At 41.0% G+C, this 13,854-nt stretch overlaps 1 protein-coding gene across 1 annotated transcript in view; it reads left to right on the forward strand.

Annotated features, from left to right (window-relative positions):
- The window catches only part of rapgef2 (Rap guanine nucleotide exchange factor (GEF) 2), a 124,277-nt gene that overhangs the window by 31,068 nt on the left and 79,355 nt on the right, over positions 1-13,854 (forward strand). The window contains 2 exon segments of the mRNA XM_034140891.1: positions 69-139; positions 3,927-3,983. Coding sequence (XP_033996782.1) covers positions 69-139; positions 3,927-3,983 — 128 coding nt within the window.

The raw sequence follows: 13,854 nt of genomic DNA on the forward strand, positions 1-13,854 counted from the left end.
ATTGTAGCGGCTTTAAAGCTTTATCTCTAAGCCTCTGTGTCTAACAACAGCTCTCCTCTGTTCCTCAGGACCTGGAGATCGTCTACTCGTATCTCCACGGGATGGAGGCCTTGTCCAACCTGCGGGAGCACCAGCTGAGGTTAGTGTCTGCACACACATTACCGGAACCTAATAACCATAATTGAGAGCTTGATATTCCAATCACATTCATTTCAAATGCAAATTAAATCACTGACAACTCCTCAGTGTCTGCTCCATAACGGTTGTAGTCAGGGGTGCAGCATTAACAGGGAGCCGCCAGCCAAGAGCTGCTGAACGTCGTCTGCTTTTCTAATCCAGCAGCCACTCGTTGGCTGGAAGAATTATACTCTCTTAAAAGCAATTATGCTGCTAAGAAGACATACAATATTAAAAACCAGCTTTTACTGTGACTAGCGCACATAAAAGTATATTTTCCTGATCGCTAAAAACATATTTTAAGCATTATTAATGTTAAAGTCCACAATGTTTGTGCTTGTAAGGCCCATATATTTTCTGGATAACAAAGTGACAAGGTCTGTGGTTCATGTAGATGTGTATACATTTCCATGATATCATATGTTAAACCACAAACTCTTCTAAAAGAGACCTTTATTTTAGCTTTAGGTGCTGTTTACACGGGAACGAAACGGGTTGTATCCGCTACTTTTCTCTTTCGTATAGCCGCCTCTCCCCACCTCTGCTGCTCACTGCTGTAGCATGGTCAGTAGCTACTGCTACTGCTACTGACCATGCTACAGATGTTAGTGCAAAATATACAGCTCCTCTACCACAACCATCAGCAACAAGTGGACATGGAGAACTACATGAACTACATGTTGCTAAATCCACCACGGAGAATAAACAGAAGGGCAACCATGCAACCATGGCAACCATGCTCGGGGGTCTTCTTCGCTACTTTTGGTGTATTTTGTGGCGGAAGTACAGCGCCACTTACAGGCCCCGCATATGTACTACAGCGTCTCCAGCGGGTCGAGCGGGCTCGTGTGAAGGGACATGTTTATTGAGCCGTATCCTTGTGAACGAAAGACTTTTTTGATATCGAATTCGGTTTGTTTGCGTTTCGTTTGCGTTTCGTTTGCGTTTGCGTTCCCGTGTAAATGGGCTCTTAAACTAAATGAAATGAACACCAATTTAACACCAAAAGGAGCTGTTGAGGTGTGAAAGCACACAGCGATTGTCTTCTCTCTATGGCCACGTCCACACGGAGACGAAAACAAACCTTAGTCTCTTTCAAAAAAGTCTTCCGTCCACACCGAAACAGCTCAAGAAATGTGTCCGTCCACACGAAAACGCTGGAGACGCTGTAGTACATATGCCGGGCCTGTAAGTGGCGCTGTGCTTCCGCCACAAAATACACCAAAAGCAGCCAATAAGACCAATGACGATTATTATTATTATTATATTATATAATAACTATTCTGCAGCTATTGTGCGTATGACAATCAAGCCTTTGAAACTTGGATTTAGTTTCAGCTCTAGTTATTGCTCTCGCTTTTTTTTTTTTTTTCTGTTAGAACTTCATCTCAATCAGGACTTTCTTTCTGACAGTAAAAGGCAAATTGAGGTCCATATTGAGCTTCTATCTCTATCGAAACAGATTTTTTGGATTAAGACTAAAGGGACTTTTGTGTCTTTACATAAAAACCTCACATTTGACTCCAACTACCCTGATGTGAACACACCGTTCTGTCTCCAAACACACCGCTCTGCCCTCCAAACACACCGCTCTGCTCTCTGGTCACCACACCGGCCTTCTGGTCTTTTCTGTCTGGCGCAGACTTTCCAAACACTGCATGTCAGAAGTCTGTTCCCAGCATGCCTTGTGTGCATACATGTGGATTATACTGGCGACGGAACAATGTAGCGGTACATGACCCGCGAGCTGGAACATTCCTCTGTGTGACCCCTTGCAGGCCTCCCACCCTACAGTAACCCCTCACCCCCCCTCTGGGTCCTGAGGAATGTCCCCATGGTCCCACACACCAATCCTCTACTCCCGCCAACTCTGCTTGTCCTAACAAAAAAAACAATACAATTCCCAGCCAGCTATGATCCCACTAACTATGGGATTATGTTAGAGTTCTTTTTTCTTCCACATTTTGTCTGGGAGGAATGTCTTGTTTTTCCTCTGTAGTCCTTTTTTCTCAGCGACTTGTTTTTTAGAGCTGGGATTGTTGTTCTTTTTCTGTCGTCGTCGTGCACTGGTGGGGGCTGCAACATGACGGCCACCCCCCAGCTGTTTTTAAAGCCTTTCATGTTTTTAATCAGCTACTGTTTACTGTATGCCTGTCTGTAAAGTTGACTTGTTTCACTGGGGGCGTTTTGGGAAAGCCTGATGAGGATTACTTTTTTTGTAGGGAGGAAAAATGGCTTTGAACATCAGACATCTGTCATTAGAACAATAATTTACCCTAAAATAATAGTCATAAAACATAGTTAAATCCTTGTTTGCATAATGATATTACTTTTAAATTATGATTACTTTCGATCCATCCTGTTCCTAAGGAAAACAAAGCATTTCACAAATGAGAGCATAAGCACAAAGATAGTTTTTGCCTAATAAAGGAAGAGAAAGCTTATCACAAAGTATGTCTATCTGACCGGGATAAATGACACTTGTTTACTTGTTCTGGGAGCAGATGCATAAACAAGTCTTGTAAGCTAATTGTTCAAATCCAAAAACGCACCTTCAAAATCTGTCATGATTCAGTGGATGAGTAACTGGGTGTTTCTCAATCGCGAGTACGCTTGCTTGGTAGCACATGTCTGCCGAGCATCTTGCTTCAGAAGCGAGGCAAGAATACTTCCTGCCATTTGGAAAACAAAGAGTGGAACAGGCTAAGTGTGCAGGTGTGCGTCATATGAGAGGCCCCGCCTTACATTTTCCGTCACAGATTTGGGGAAATTGGTCCGTGCGCAAAGCATTGTGGGGATTTTAAGACCGCGGAGTCTACTCATGTGCAGCCTCGATATTTCTCCTAACGAAGTACGCCGGGCTCTGTAGATTTCCAAGTATGCTGGAGATTGGAACAGTACTTCGGCGGCACTCAATGACGTAGTATGCTTGAAATAGTGGCTCTGGAGCAGCTTTACTCGACATTGAGAAACACCCACTGTCTCTTCGCCTTTCATCACTGCTGCATCAAAAACAAACAATTAAAATGATTGATGTAATGTAATACAAATACAAATTATAGCCAACAACACCAATACAAACAAACACAATAAATCAAACAGGCAAAAATAAATGTATTGCAAAAAAATAAATGTAATAGATGACTCTCTGACCCAAACTGAAAGCATGTTTAAAAGATAATTCTCACAAATGCAAAGAAACGTTGCCTTTCCATGACAAACATCTAGAAAAATGTAATGCCATATTTGCATAAAATACTCCTTATTTGTTTGCTTCTGTAACATAGTGACATCACTATGTAAAACTCACGCTTCTATTGGGTAAAACTCCAACTTTAGTGTAGTGATAAACTAAGGGGCGGGACATCTCTAAGCGGTGGACCAATCACAACAGAGCCGGCCAGCTAACCAATCAGAGCAGACTGGGGTGCTGCAGCACAGGCAGTATGAGAAAATAGTTTTTTGAACATTAAAGCATGTGAACATGTCATAGTGGAGACATGCATACTAATACAAACCTTAAAATTAGCACAATATGTCCTCTTTAAAGTCAAGTGCAAGTATTTTTTGTCTGACCTGAATCCAACTCATGTGACTGCAATTCTCAACGATGGCATTTATTACTTGTTGAAGTCATGTATGGGTCTATTCATCTCAATTATAACATGTTTGTGACATTGCAAACTAACCAACCATATTTAATTTTCCCTCCTATTGTTTTCTGACCATCTTCTTCTCTGTCCCTGCAGGATAATGTGTGAGACGGTGCGCTATGAGAGACATGAGGCCAATGAAGTGCTATACTAGTAAGTACCACAAACCTGTAACTGTGTGTATCTGTGTTTAAAGAAAAATGGATGATATACGGTCAATCGCTTACATCTCTACCAGCGTATGACACACAGGAAAAACAGCAGGGTGCGGCCTATGAAACAATATTTCAAATCTGTGTGATCAAAGCACACTTTAGCCCGGGCCGTTACTCAGAGTTATTGATGAGCGGAGGCGTCCGGGTCCTCACAGCAGAGCGACCGGGGTGACTCTAATGAAAACAAATGTCCATAAAGCACAGAAGCAGTCATTCGATGCCTCTATCAAGGTGTGTATCATTTTCACAACCAACCACTCTACTTTAACGTAGTAGGCATTTCCAGTCTATTCTCAGCTTGATTCAATAAGTCAGTGTCTACTGATTGAATCTAGAAGAAAAATGGAAGCTATAAAATCTCCTAAAAGCATTTCCTCCGATGCTACCAGCTAGTCAGTAGGGGTTCAACGCTTCCTCCTTTGAGCTCGCTGCTGTGAAGGGTCCATGTTATCGGAAAGCTGTATTGACAGATTCCTGACAGCTTCGGAGTGTGTTAGGACGTTTTTTTTAAACTGTAGTAAGCACAGAGCACACACACGGTTTGACTTCTGTCACATGTTGACGTCTCCCGAACACCCATGGTGAGAATTAAGACGGTTAATTAACGCTATCAGCCTCTCAAGGGACCACAGAGGATGCATTGTCCCTTCTATGTCTCCTGACCGCCTGGTAGGTGTGTATGTAGGGTTCTATATGTATGTGTGTGTGTGTGTGTGTGTGTGTGTTGGTGGGTGATGGGGAAGAGTCAACACCTCATTAGAAGCTCATCGGTGGTGTGGGAGCTGATTAAACAAAAGGAATGCAGATTAAGCTATGGTCGCATAATATACTCCAGTTTCAACAAGATTCCCTCAGGCCCCTTAAGGCCCTGACACACCAGGCCGAAATCGGCCGTTTTCGTTAGTCGGACGACGAAGCGTGCCCTGTCGCCCAAACTCAATTTGGTGTGTCCCGCACCGTCGGCCGTGACATGCATTATTTGGCCTTTCTTGGCCGACGCACGGCCGATTCAACATGTTGAATCGGCCGTGCGTCGGCCACAGGCAGTCGGACAAAGAAATCACTCTGATTGGCTGTTCAGCTAGCGAATCAGTGCATGAGAAGCGAAACGGTTGCTTGAGAATGTCTTCCACAAGCAACACTCCAATGGCTGATAGCTCCAGTACCGCACGAAACATGTTTTCGATGGACGAGAGTGAAAATGGAACGCACACGCTATTTGTTGTTTGTTTAGATCACGCAGTCTGTTCTTCTTCTCTGTCTTCCGGTTGTTGCCTCTTTTGAATGACGAATACACACTACCGCCGCCTGCTGGTAAGGAGAGTTATTGCCACTCACGCATGTGCAGTTCGTACGTGCTCGGCTGAAGTCTTTGCGGTGTGTTCCAGTGTGACACATGGCCAAGACGCAGGAGAACACGGCGACGCAACAGTCGGCGAGTTCTCTGGTGACTGCTTGGTGTGTCAGGGCCTTTACACCAGTGACCACACGCACACACGCACAAATCCAAGCTTATAGCTAAGAAGCTCACTTTGCATTTTTAGTGGTATTGTTACTAAAGCACATTCTAGGATGCTCTTGTCTGATTCCTGTCAAAAATGTAAATATGAAAATGAAAACACTGAAGTGGCAGCACATCATTTTCACACGTAAGCAGTGTTTTTAGATTTAGACGGCTTACTGTGGACGTAGTCTAATACCTCAATCAGACCAACACATGGGCCAAAGCTGCGTCAGCTGACGCTCCTTCACCTTCACTGCTCTGCAGTCTGCTGCACTTTGGCATTAATGTGTTCCTAGACAAAGTGTTGCAACGGGGACATTAATTAGGGCTTTACTGAATGTTTTAAAGCCTCAGAGCGTCATTCATTACGTGCACACTCAAACTCTTAATCAACATTCGAATGCTGCGCTTTCTTTTTGCATCTCATTTCATTCTGTTGAAACCCGGTATCTCTGAACAGATGCAGATAAGGATTAAGCTACACTTATGTTATTATTTGTAGAATACCAAGTTGTTGGTAGGATAGTTTCCCACGTGATCGAAACATTTCCGAGAACTCCAGACGCCTTACTCGGCGTTACATAAAACAAAAAGCTTGCTCTACTGCTTGCCTTGCGCACTGACTTGTTGTAAGTTATATTCATTAAATAAGAAGATTTAACAAAACAACTACATTAAGTCATTCAATCTCATGAATCGCTTTATTCAAATAACGTGGGTTTCTATATTTATTTTAAGGATGATGTATGATGCCACATATTGAGCTCCAATCAAATATCTTTACAGAAGATTCAGGTGTAAAACGTTCATTTGGAACAACCCTAAAATGTATGCAATGATGAAAAAACATCATTTAATCTACTACTATCCAAAATGAGATAATGAGAGAAAGCAATAAAGCATTACAAAGCAAATTAATGAGTGTGTTTATGAGCAGAAGGAGAGCAGTGAATCTGAAACATTGATTTTATTTGGTAAGTAATTAAAATAATTGAATGGGTTTTTGTGTAATTGTCTGGTTTATCAGTGAAGGTTATTGATCTGGGGTCTCTGCTTACAGTGACAACGACACATCCACAAGTGACAACTGTCTCTGAACAAACATGCAATCGACCTGCTCCATATATGAACTTCTTATATACACAGAACAAGGAAATACACGTCCTGTACTTTACTAAATGTCCCTCGAGGCAAAAGCAGAACAGAGCAGGTTATTGTCTTTTTGGTTCATTTAATTCTTACAAGTGTCCTGACATAGTTTCTAGTTGTGTCTTTGTATGCGTACGAGTGATTGCGTGCATGCATGTGTGAACCAATAAAAAGTCTCCCTGATAAGAGCTGGGTGTTAAACAGCAGCACATCAGATTGACTTTCCTCTTGTGCAAGATCTTAATCAACCTTCCCCGGTGAAAACACAAGCTTTTAACAGCCTGTCTTCATTTCCCCCGTCTATTTACCACAACAGCAATAATCTGCAGGGGAACGAGGGCTTTAAAAGTCAATGGGGGAACTTAATTGTGGTAGTATTTCTATGAAGTTGTAAAAATGGTATGGCTCTTACATTGAGTCATATGTCAGATGGCTGTAAAGATAGCTAATGTCCTTTTAAACATAGGATAATATAACCATTTAGAGAGTTTTTCTTAAAGTGTAAATGGACATTTGTGTTCATAGGGAGTTTCCTTACAACTAAAGTGTCTGACATACTGTATGTGTTGCGGTAACATGTGATGATACACCTAATCTGGGAAGTAAAGGGAAGGGAAGACACCAAAAAAGTGAGGGAGGATATTAACATGGGTGGGAGTATGTCTGATTCACCGTTTTGCTAAATATTGCTTGTGATAAGGTACATTTACTGGACATTCAGTTGAAAAATCTTTTAATAGATGAAATAATCAGATAACACTGGGTGTTGTTGATTGCCTAAAATATTCAAAAACAAATGCGTCTTATCATTGCATGAAAAGTAATGACTGCACCTCCTTAGAAAACACAAATGAACCAAACTTAGACAATTATTTTATAAATGCTGCAACTAATTAGTTATTTTCCTGTATTTATTGATCTGCTGAATATTGTTTTGAATGACCGATTTATGTTTTGGTCTTTAAAACATTTGAAAATGAAAAGAAAATGGCCATCAAGATATCTTTTAAACATCAGGTAGTGACTCCAAATCACTTTTTTGTCCAATCAACAGTCTGGATTAATGTAGTTTACTATCAAATCAGTGACTGCAATGCATTAAATCCTTACATTTAAAAAAGGTGTTTGATATTCAAATAATTATTTCCACTGTAGATTTCATCGGAATCTTGAATAAGCTTGGAAAAGGATTTATCTTAACTGTAACGCAGCTTTAAAGACTTTGGCTGAGATTTGATATATCTGCCCGTACTTCATGTAAAATGAAACCACATTTCACAGTTTGGCAGCCATCCTTCTGGATATTCCTCACATGAATTAAGAAAAAAAACTGCACCCAGCAGAAAATCTCCCACATAACTAAATTCTGTCTTTATATAAATGTTTTTTCTGCTCCGACAAACACCCGTAATGTTGGATAAAAGCACTCGGATCGCTCCAAATGACCCAGTTAATGACCTGCGCACTCTCAGTTTCACTAGCTATCCCTGACAGTTGGCAGTCCTGCAGCAATGACAGGAGGATAAGGGTAATGGTTATACAACTACTAATTTCTCCTGCCTGTGGCTCTAGATTGCTAGAGTACTAACACACACACACACACGCACACGCACACACACACTCAGTCACACACACACACACACACACACACACACACACACACTCACACACACAGTCACACAGTCACACACACAGTCACACACACAGTCACACACACAGACACACACACAGACACACACACACAGACACACACACACACACACACACACACACAGTCACACACACAGTCACACACACAGCCACACACACAGTCACACACACAGTCACTCTCACACACAGTCACTCACACACACAGTCACACACACACACAGTCACACACACACAGTCTCACACACACACACACAGTCTCACACACACACACACACACACACACACACAGTCTCACACACACACACACACACACACACACACACAGTCTCACACACACACACACACACACACACACACACACACACACACACACACACACACACACACAGTCTCACACACACACACTCAGTCACAGTCTCACACACACACACTCAGTCACAGTCTCACACACACACACTCAGTCACACTCAATATCTCATGAAAACATCCCATGCTGTGTGAGCATCCACAGATTAAAGAGCTAATGCCCTGAGATGGAGGCTGACCTGGCACATTCACCATCGGCTGGTGAAGAGGGTTAGTACCTTCTGGTCGCCCTTTAATCTCTTCCATGTCAGCTCTTTCATAGCAACTCTTGACCTTCGACCCCCGCTGCTCTGTGTGGTCCAACTGGAAACCCCATGATTATGGATTTGCAATGCGATGGCGTTTTTTTCCCAGTTTTTCTCTGGAGCTTGTACAATTAGCTTCTGTGGGAGCCTTTTTCTTCTTCTAACAACGAGCATCTGAGTCACATTGTGTAAGTATTTAATTCAACTAGAGCTGAAAGAACTGTGAATTTGTCAATTAACCCTAAATGAATCGGCATATTCTTTCTCGTATGATAGTAGACTGAATATGTTGAGATTTGAAACCATTGGTCTGACAAAACGCATACATTTGAAGATTTTTGACTTCAAGAATGCGTATTGCAGGTCAATCCACTATGAAAGTAATTGTTAGTTGCAGTCGTACATTTGACACAGTCGGGTTTCTGTATGTTTTCTTATTATGTCTTGCTAATTATGAATTTAAAGCCAAGCCTGCATGTCTTAAAATTGAAGCTGTGTCATTGTGTAGTAGTATATTTCAGTGTTAAAGTTTTACGTTCAAGTAAATGTGAGCCGACTTATCAAACAATGTTCAATGTCTGTTGTTATAGGAACAAAAACTGAGAGATATTTCCCTTTTCCTTTGTTACTTTACTGTGTTGTCATGAAAACTGCATTAAACCTCCTACACCCGTCACCCTGTGTTAACGTCATGTTACCCTTACAGTCAGAGAAAGTCAGTGATTGTTAAAAGAGGAAGATGTCAAACAAGCTGTTGCCAGGCGAAACAAAAATACACACTTACTGTATCTAATGACCATCAGAGCAACAATGAGGTGTGGCAACCCACCTGGTTTAAATATATCAGTTGTTCTCTGACGTTACATTTCAGTATACCCTTGTTTCCTTTTGTATTTAGTTGGATATAGCAACATTAGCCTAACCCTAGCAACATTAGCAATGGGGGTTGCTGTATCCCATGACAGTGTGAAGTGTCTGGCCTTCAGGAAGTTGGAAATAGAAACGGAAAAGTCATCATATCCTAATGACATGTCAGCTAATATAATAATATGACATGCCGTATGAACAGTCCTGACATGTATACATCAGTTATTTAACCAGCATCTCGAATTACAGCTAATTAAAATAGTTAAACTGACAGAAAAGTCACGTTGTATTGTATCTGAAGATGCCTATTATTCCAGATTCTGTCGTTATTGTCACGTCTAGTAAATTAAAGAAGTGTTTGGGTATGATGCTGATCTAGTTTGATGCTGTGCTTTAGTGTACAAAGTGTCACAATTAAAACATTTTGTTATTTTTTTTATTTAAAAAATGCACAACTGCACTTTCCCACCAAGCAGTATCCACATTGTCCTCTCCCACCCGCCTCTTGAGCTTTTTTTAAGCAGATTCTTCTCTCTCTAACAAAACAAATGTGTTTAAGGACAATTGGACGGTTGCAAAACTGGTATAATTGCTTTATTTCATAATGTCACACAACACCATTGTGGCTTTGAGAGTCTCTCGAGAGTTTCACGGTGGACACATCGCAACAATAACAAATTAAAACGGTTTTATTTTTAGCTTCTTGTTTAAATTGGGCCACTGAATGCGGTTGTCAGAGACTCCTCTTTTGGTTTCCCAATGTTAATGTCTCTCCAAACCCTGTGCAGAAATATGAGAAAGAGTTTATGTAGTGTTACAGGTCAAAAGTCTGTCTGACAAATCTCTTCATGGCAAATTGTGACACAGTTTCACATATTGAGAAAAAGGCATTTCATTCTGAACATAATTCTTGGTTCTAGGGAAAATGTTATTCTCATTTCTTAAATGTTTAGATTCTAAAACCCTTCCTGTGTCGTTTTACCCCCTCCCACTGCCTCCATACTCTCTATAGCCCTACACCCCGCTGCTGAAGGCTTCCCGAGGGGTTTTGGTGGATGATGTTTAGCGTTTGACGATCGCTTTCTGTACTCGTGACCCAGTTCAGTCAAGCTGTCGCGGCGCATAACATTCTCCCATCTCCTTCTTTTCTGGTGTTGTATCTCCTCTTCCTCTTATTTGAGGTGTTCCCCTCGCTCCGTGCATCTGCGTGCCAGTAATTAATAATTGAGCATTTCATTCCTGTCATCTCTGAACGCTAGCAGAACCATGAAATGATGGAGCGGTTCTGCAGGGAGGCGGATGGAGATCAGCCCAGAGAGAAGGAGGGATGGATGCTGTTGGAGGATTTTGTGTCAGTCGGGTGTGCTGTCTGCAGCCTCATTAGTTCTTCAAGAAAAGTGCGGAGAGTAGGAGGAAGAGAAGCAAGGAGGGGGGGAGACTTTGTTCTCAGTGATTAGGAAAAGAAACTCAGTCAGCACGGCGGTGCCGGGTGTGAATATATGTGTCTGTGTTAGCACATGTGTAAAATAAGCTTGCCCAACCTTAACCTTTCTGTAAGCAAAAACCAGTTCGCTGACGTCTGACTCCTGATTGATTTTTTTCCCGCTTGGTTTCAATTAAAAAGTCTCACTCGGACCAAGTGGAAATGTTCTGTGATAATCACACAAGCTGCTGCCTTATTAACACCAAAGCACCTTTTAAGTACAGCGTCTGATTTCAGCTTGATGAGCGGACGTTTTTTTTCTTCCTCTTTGACGAGGGAAATACACCTTTTCTATGCCAACTATACAGAGGAAAGCTTCACAAAGAGAAACATCCAGTTGAATCGATGCTTGGCTTTCATAGTTAATATAATTGCGGGTTTTCACACCATCAGGTGAATCTGAACTGATGCAGCACACTGTCTGTTCCTCTACCATTTTAGAAGTAGTTCAATATTACGGGAATACACTTTCTCGCCTTGAGTTATGAGAAGTTGGATAGCTCTTTACTATATATACTGTAAATGTATTTAGCAGACAGTTAGCCTAGCTTAATTAAGCATAAAGACTCAAACAGTTTGAAGTGACTTGCTTGTTCTGCCTGAAGATACTAGCCCTTTAAACAGTCATCATTTAGCCAAAGTTGTTACGAATCATCAGAGCAAAATGAGAGCAGTTTTCATTACTGACGGAACAGTTTTTGTCCACCACAGCCGAAACTCATGTTAAATTCCCAGCACTGGAGAAGGATGGTGTTACGGGTCATGAGAATACTTCCCTCTCTCAGTTTCTTCTTCCTCTTTACTGTAAGAGGGGGGCATGGTTGATGTTCGACAACCAAGATAGGTTGAATCCACAATTAATCTGATTTGAAGTTAAAACACATACTCCTTCTTTGTTCAACTCCGGCAAATAATAAGAAAAACAAATATTATTTATTATTTTGTCTCTGTTTGAATCAAGCCCCCAGGAAGTGCGCTGGACTGAGGAAAATATTCGTTGTGGCCAAATGGCGGTACTACACTTCCGTATCAGTCGCTGGGCCCGGAAATACTTGTTCCCATTGACTAACATTGGGAAAGAGACGATAATTGTTTTTAAACTAAATAAACTACCCAGTATGAACACTTGTATAGCCCTTATTAAAAACATTCGGTCCTCAAGTTGTAAAATGTGCTAATAACGTTATTCTGAGAGTTATTTTCCTCGGCATTATGAACGCGGATCTAACCCACGGGACCGCGTCGCCCGGCACGTTCATGTGACGTGTTCAGTACTACACGAGTTTTACCTTTGCCCATGGATGCACAATAAGAACGGATTATATGAATATATGAATACTTTCGTGACGTTTCGCTCTCTCAAAAGTTGGGCCATTTTGTCTTCATGCGCCAATGAGCAACTCTCATAGGAATGAACGAGGCCCCGCCTCCCACGCTGTATCCAGTTCTTATTATACATCCATGGTTTGAAATTGAAACATACAATATTCATCTATTGAACAAAACCCAGAAAACGTTCTATCAGTCGGTGTTTAAATAATTTCTCTCAATGTCCTGCCTTGGAGAAATGATCCTTTTACTATTAACTTGGAGCAACCTAGAAAAAGTACGACAGATGTGACCAGATAATATAAAGCTTATTGTAAACCAGCTTTGTAACTGAGCGTTAAATCCTTTCAAGAGATGTTCATGCCCTTTACATAATTTAGATTTTTAGTATTTATGTTGTTTGAATTCTTATTTTTTCAGTAAATATTTAATACCATTAGTAATTTATTTGTATTATTTTGACTTTGTATTTATTAAAATGTTATGGAGGTGGCTGTATATATTTTGTTGGGAAAAAATAACAATATATTTATTTGTCTAAAAAAATAAGAAGAAATCACACATTTTTTACCGATATGCAGAACATGTGGGTAAACTGTAGAGCGCGTTGGTGTAACAACAGCAGTTCACTCTGTGACATTTGACCTGACCTGCTCACAGAGTGCATATGTTGTGTTTGAAAGAAAGCATTAACCTCTTTATCCGTGTACAGAGCAATTTGTTTGCTTTCCCGCAGGTTAACATACATGACCTCTCTGTAATCCTGCATGTTCAGAGCAGAGAAGACTCTCTGAATCTCAGCCATGTCAGATTAACTCTTTTGAATCCCTCTGGTACACATGCAAGTCCTGAGATAAGCTACACGAGCAAGTAATGAAACGGCACATTTAAATAAACAAAAAATTATTAAAATACCAGCGTGCTTTATTAACGCTGACAGTGTTGTTTATCCCCTCAGGAGAGTATTTGATGTTTCCTAATAAGGCTTCTGGCTCACTATAATGCCCATGAAACCTGAAAAAGTGTCTGTGATTTAAAGTGGACCTATCATGCTATATTTGAATAATATAGTGTAGGACCATACCTATATAAGGCATATTTATACTTTTTTTTTTTTCAAAATACCAAACAGATCATGCATTTTAGCCATGCCTCATTTTGCTCAATTTGACATTTTTTAGATCTGTTTTAGCAAGGGTTGATTCTGTGAGCAACA

The sequence above is a fragment of the Trematomus bernacchii genome, unplaced genomic scaffold, assembly GCF_902827165.1.
Source record: "Trematomus bernacchii unplaced genomic scaffold, fTreBer1.1, whole genome shotgun sequence".
NCBI classification, from domain to species: Eukaryota; Metazoa; Chordata; class Actinopteri; order Perciformes; family Nototheniidae; genus Trematomus; species Trematomus bernacchii.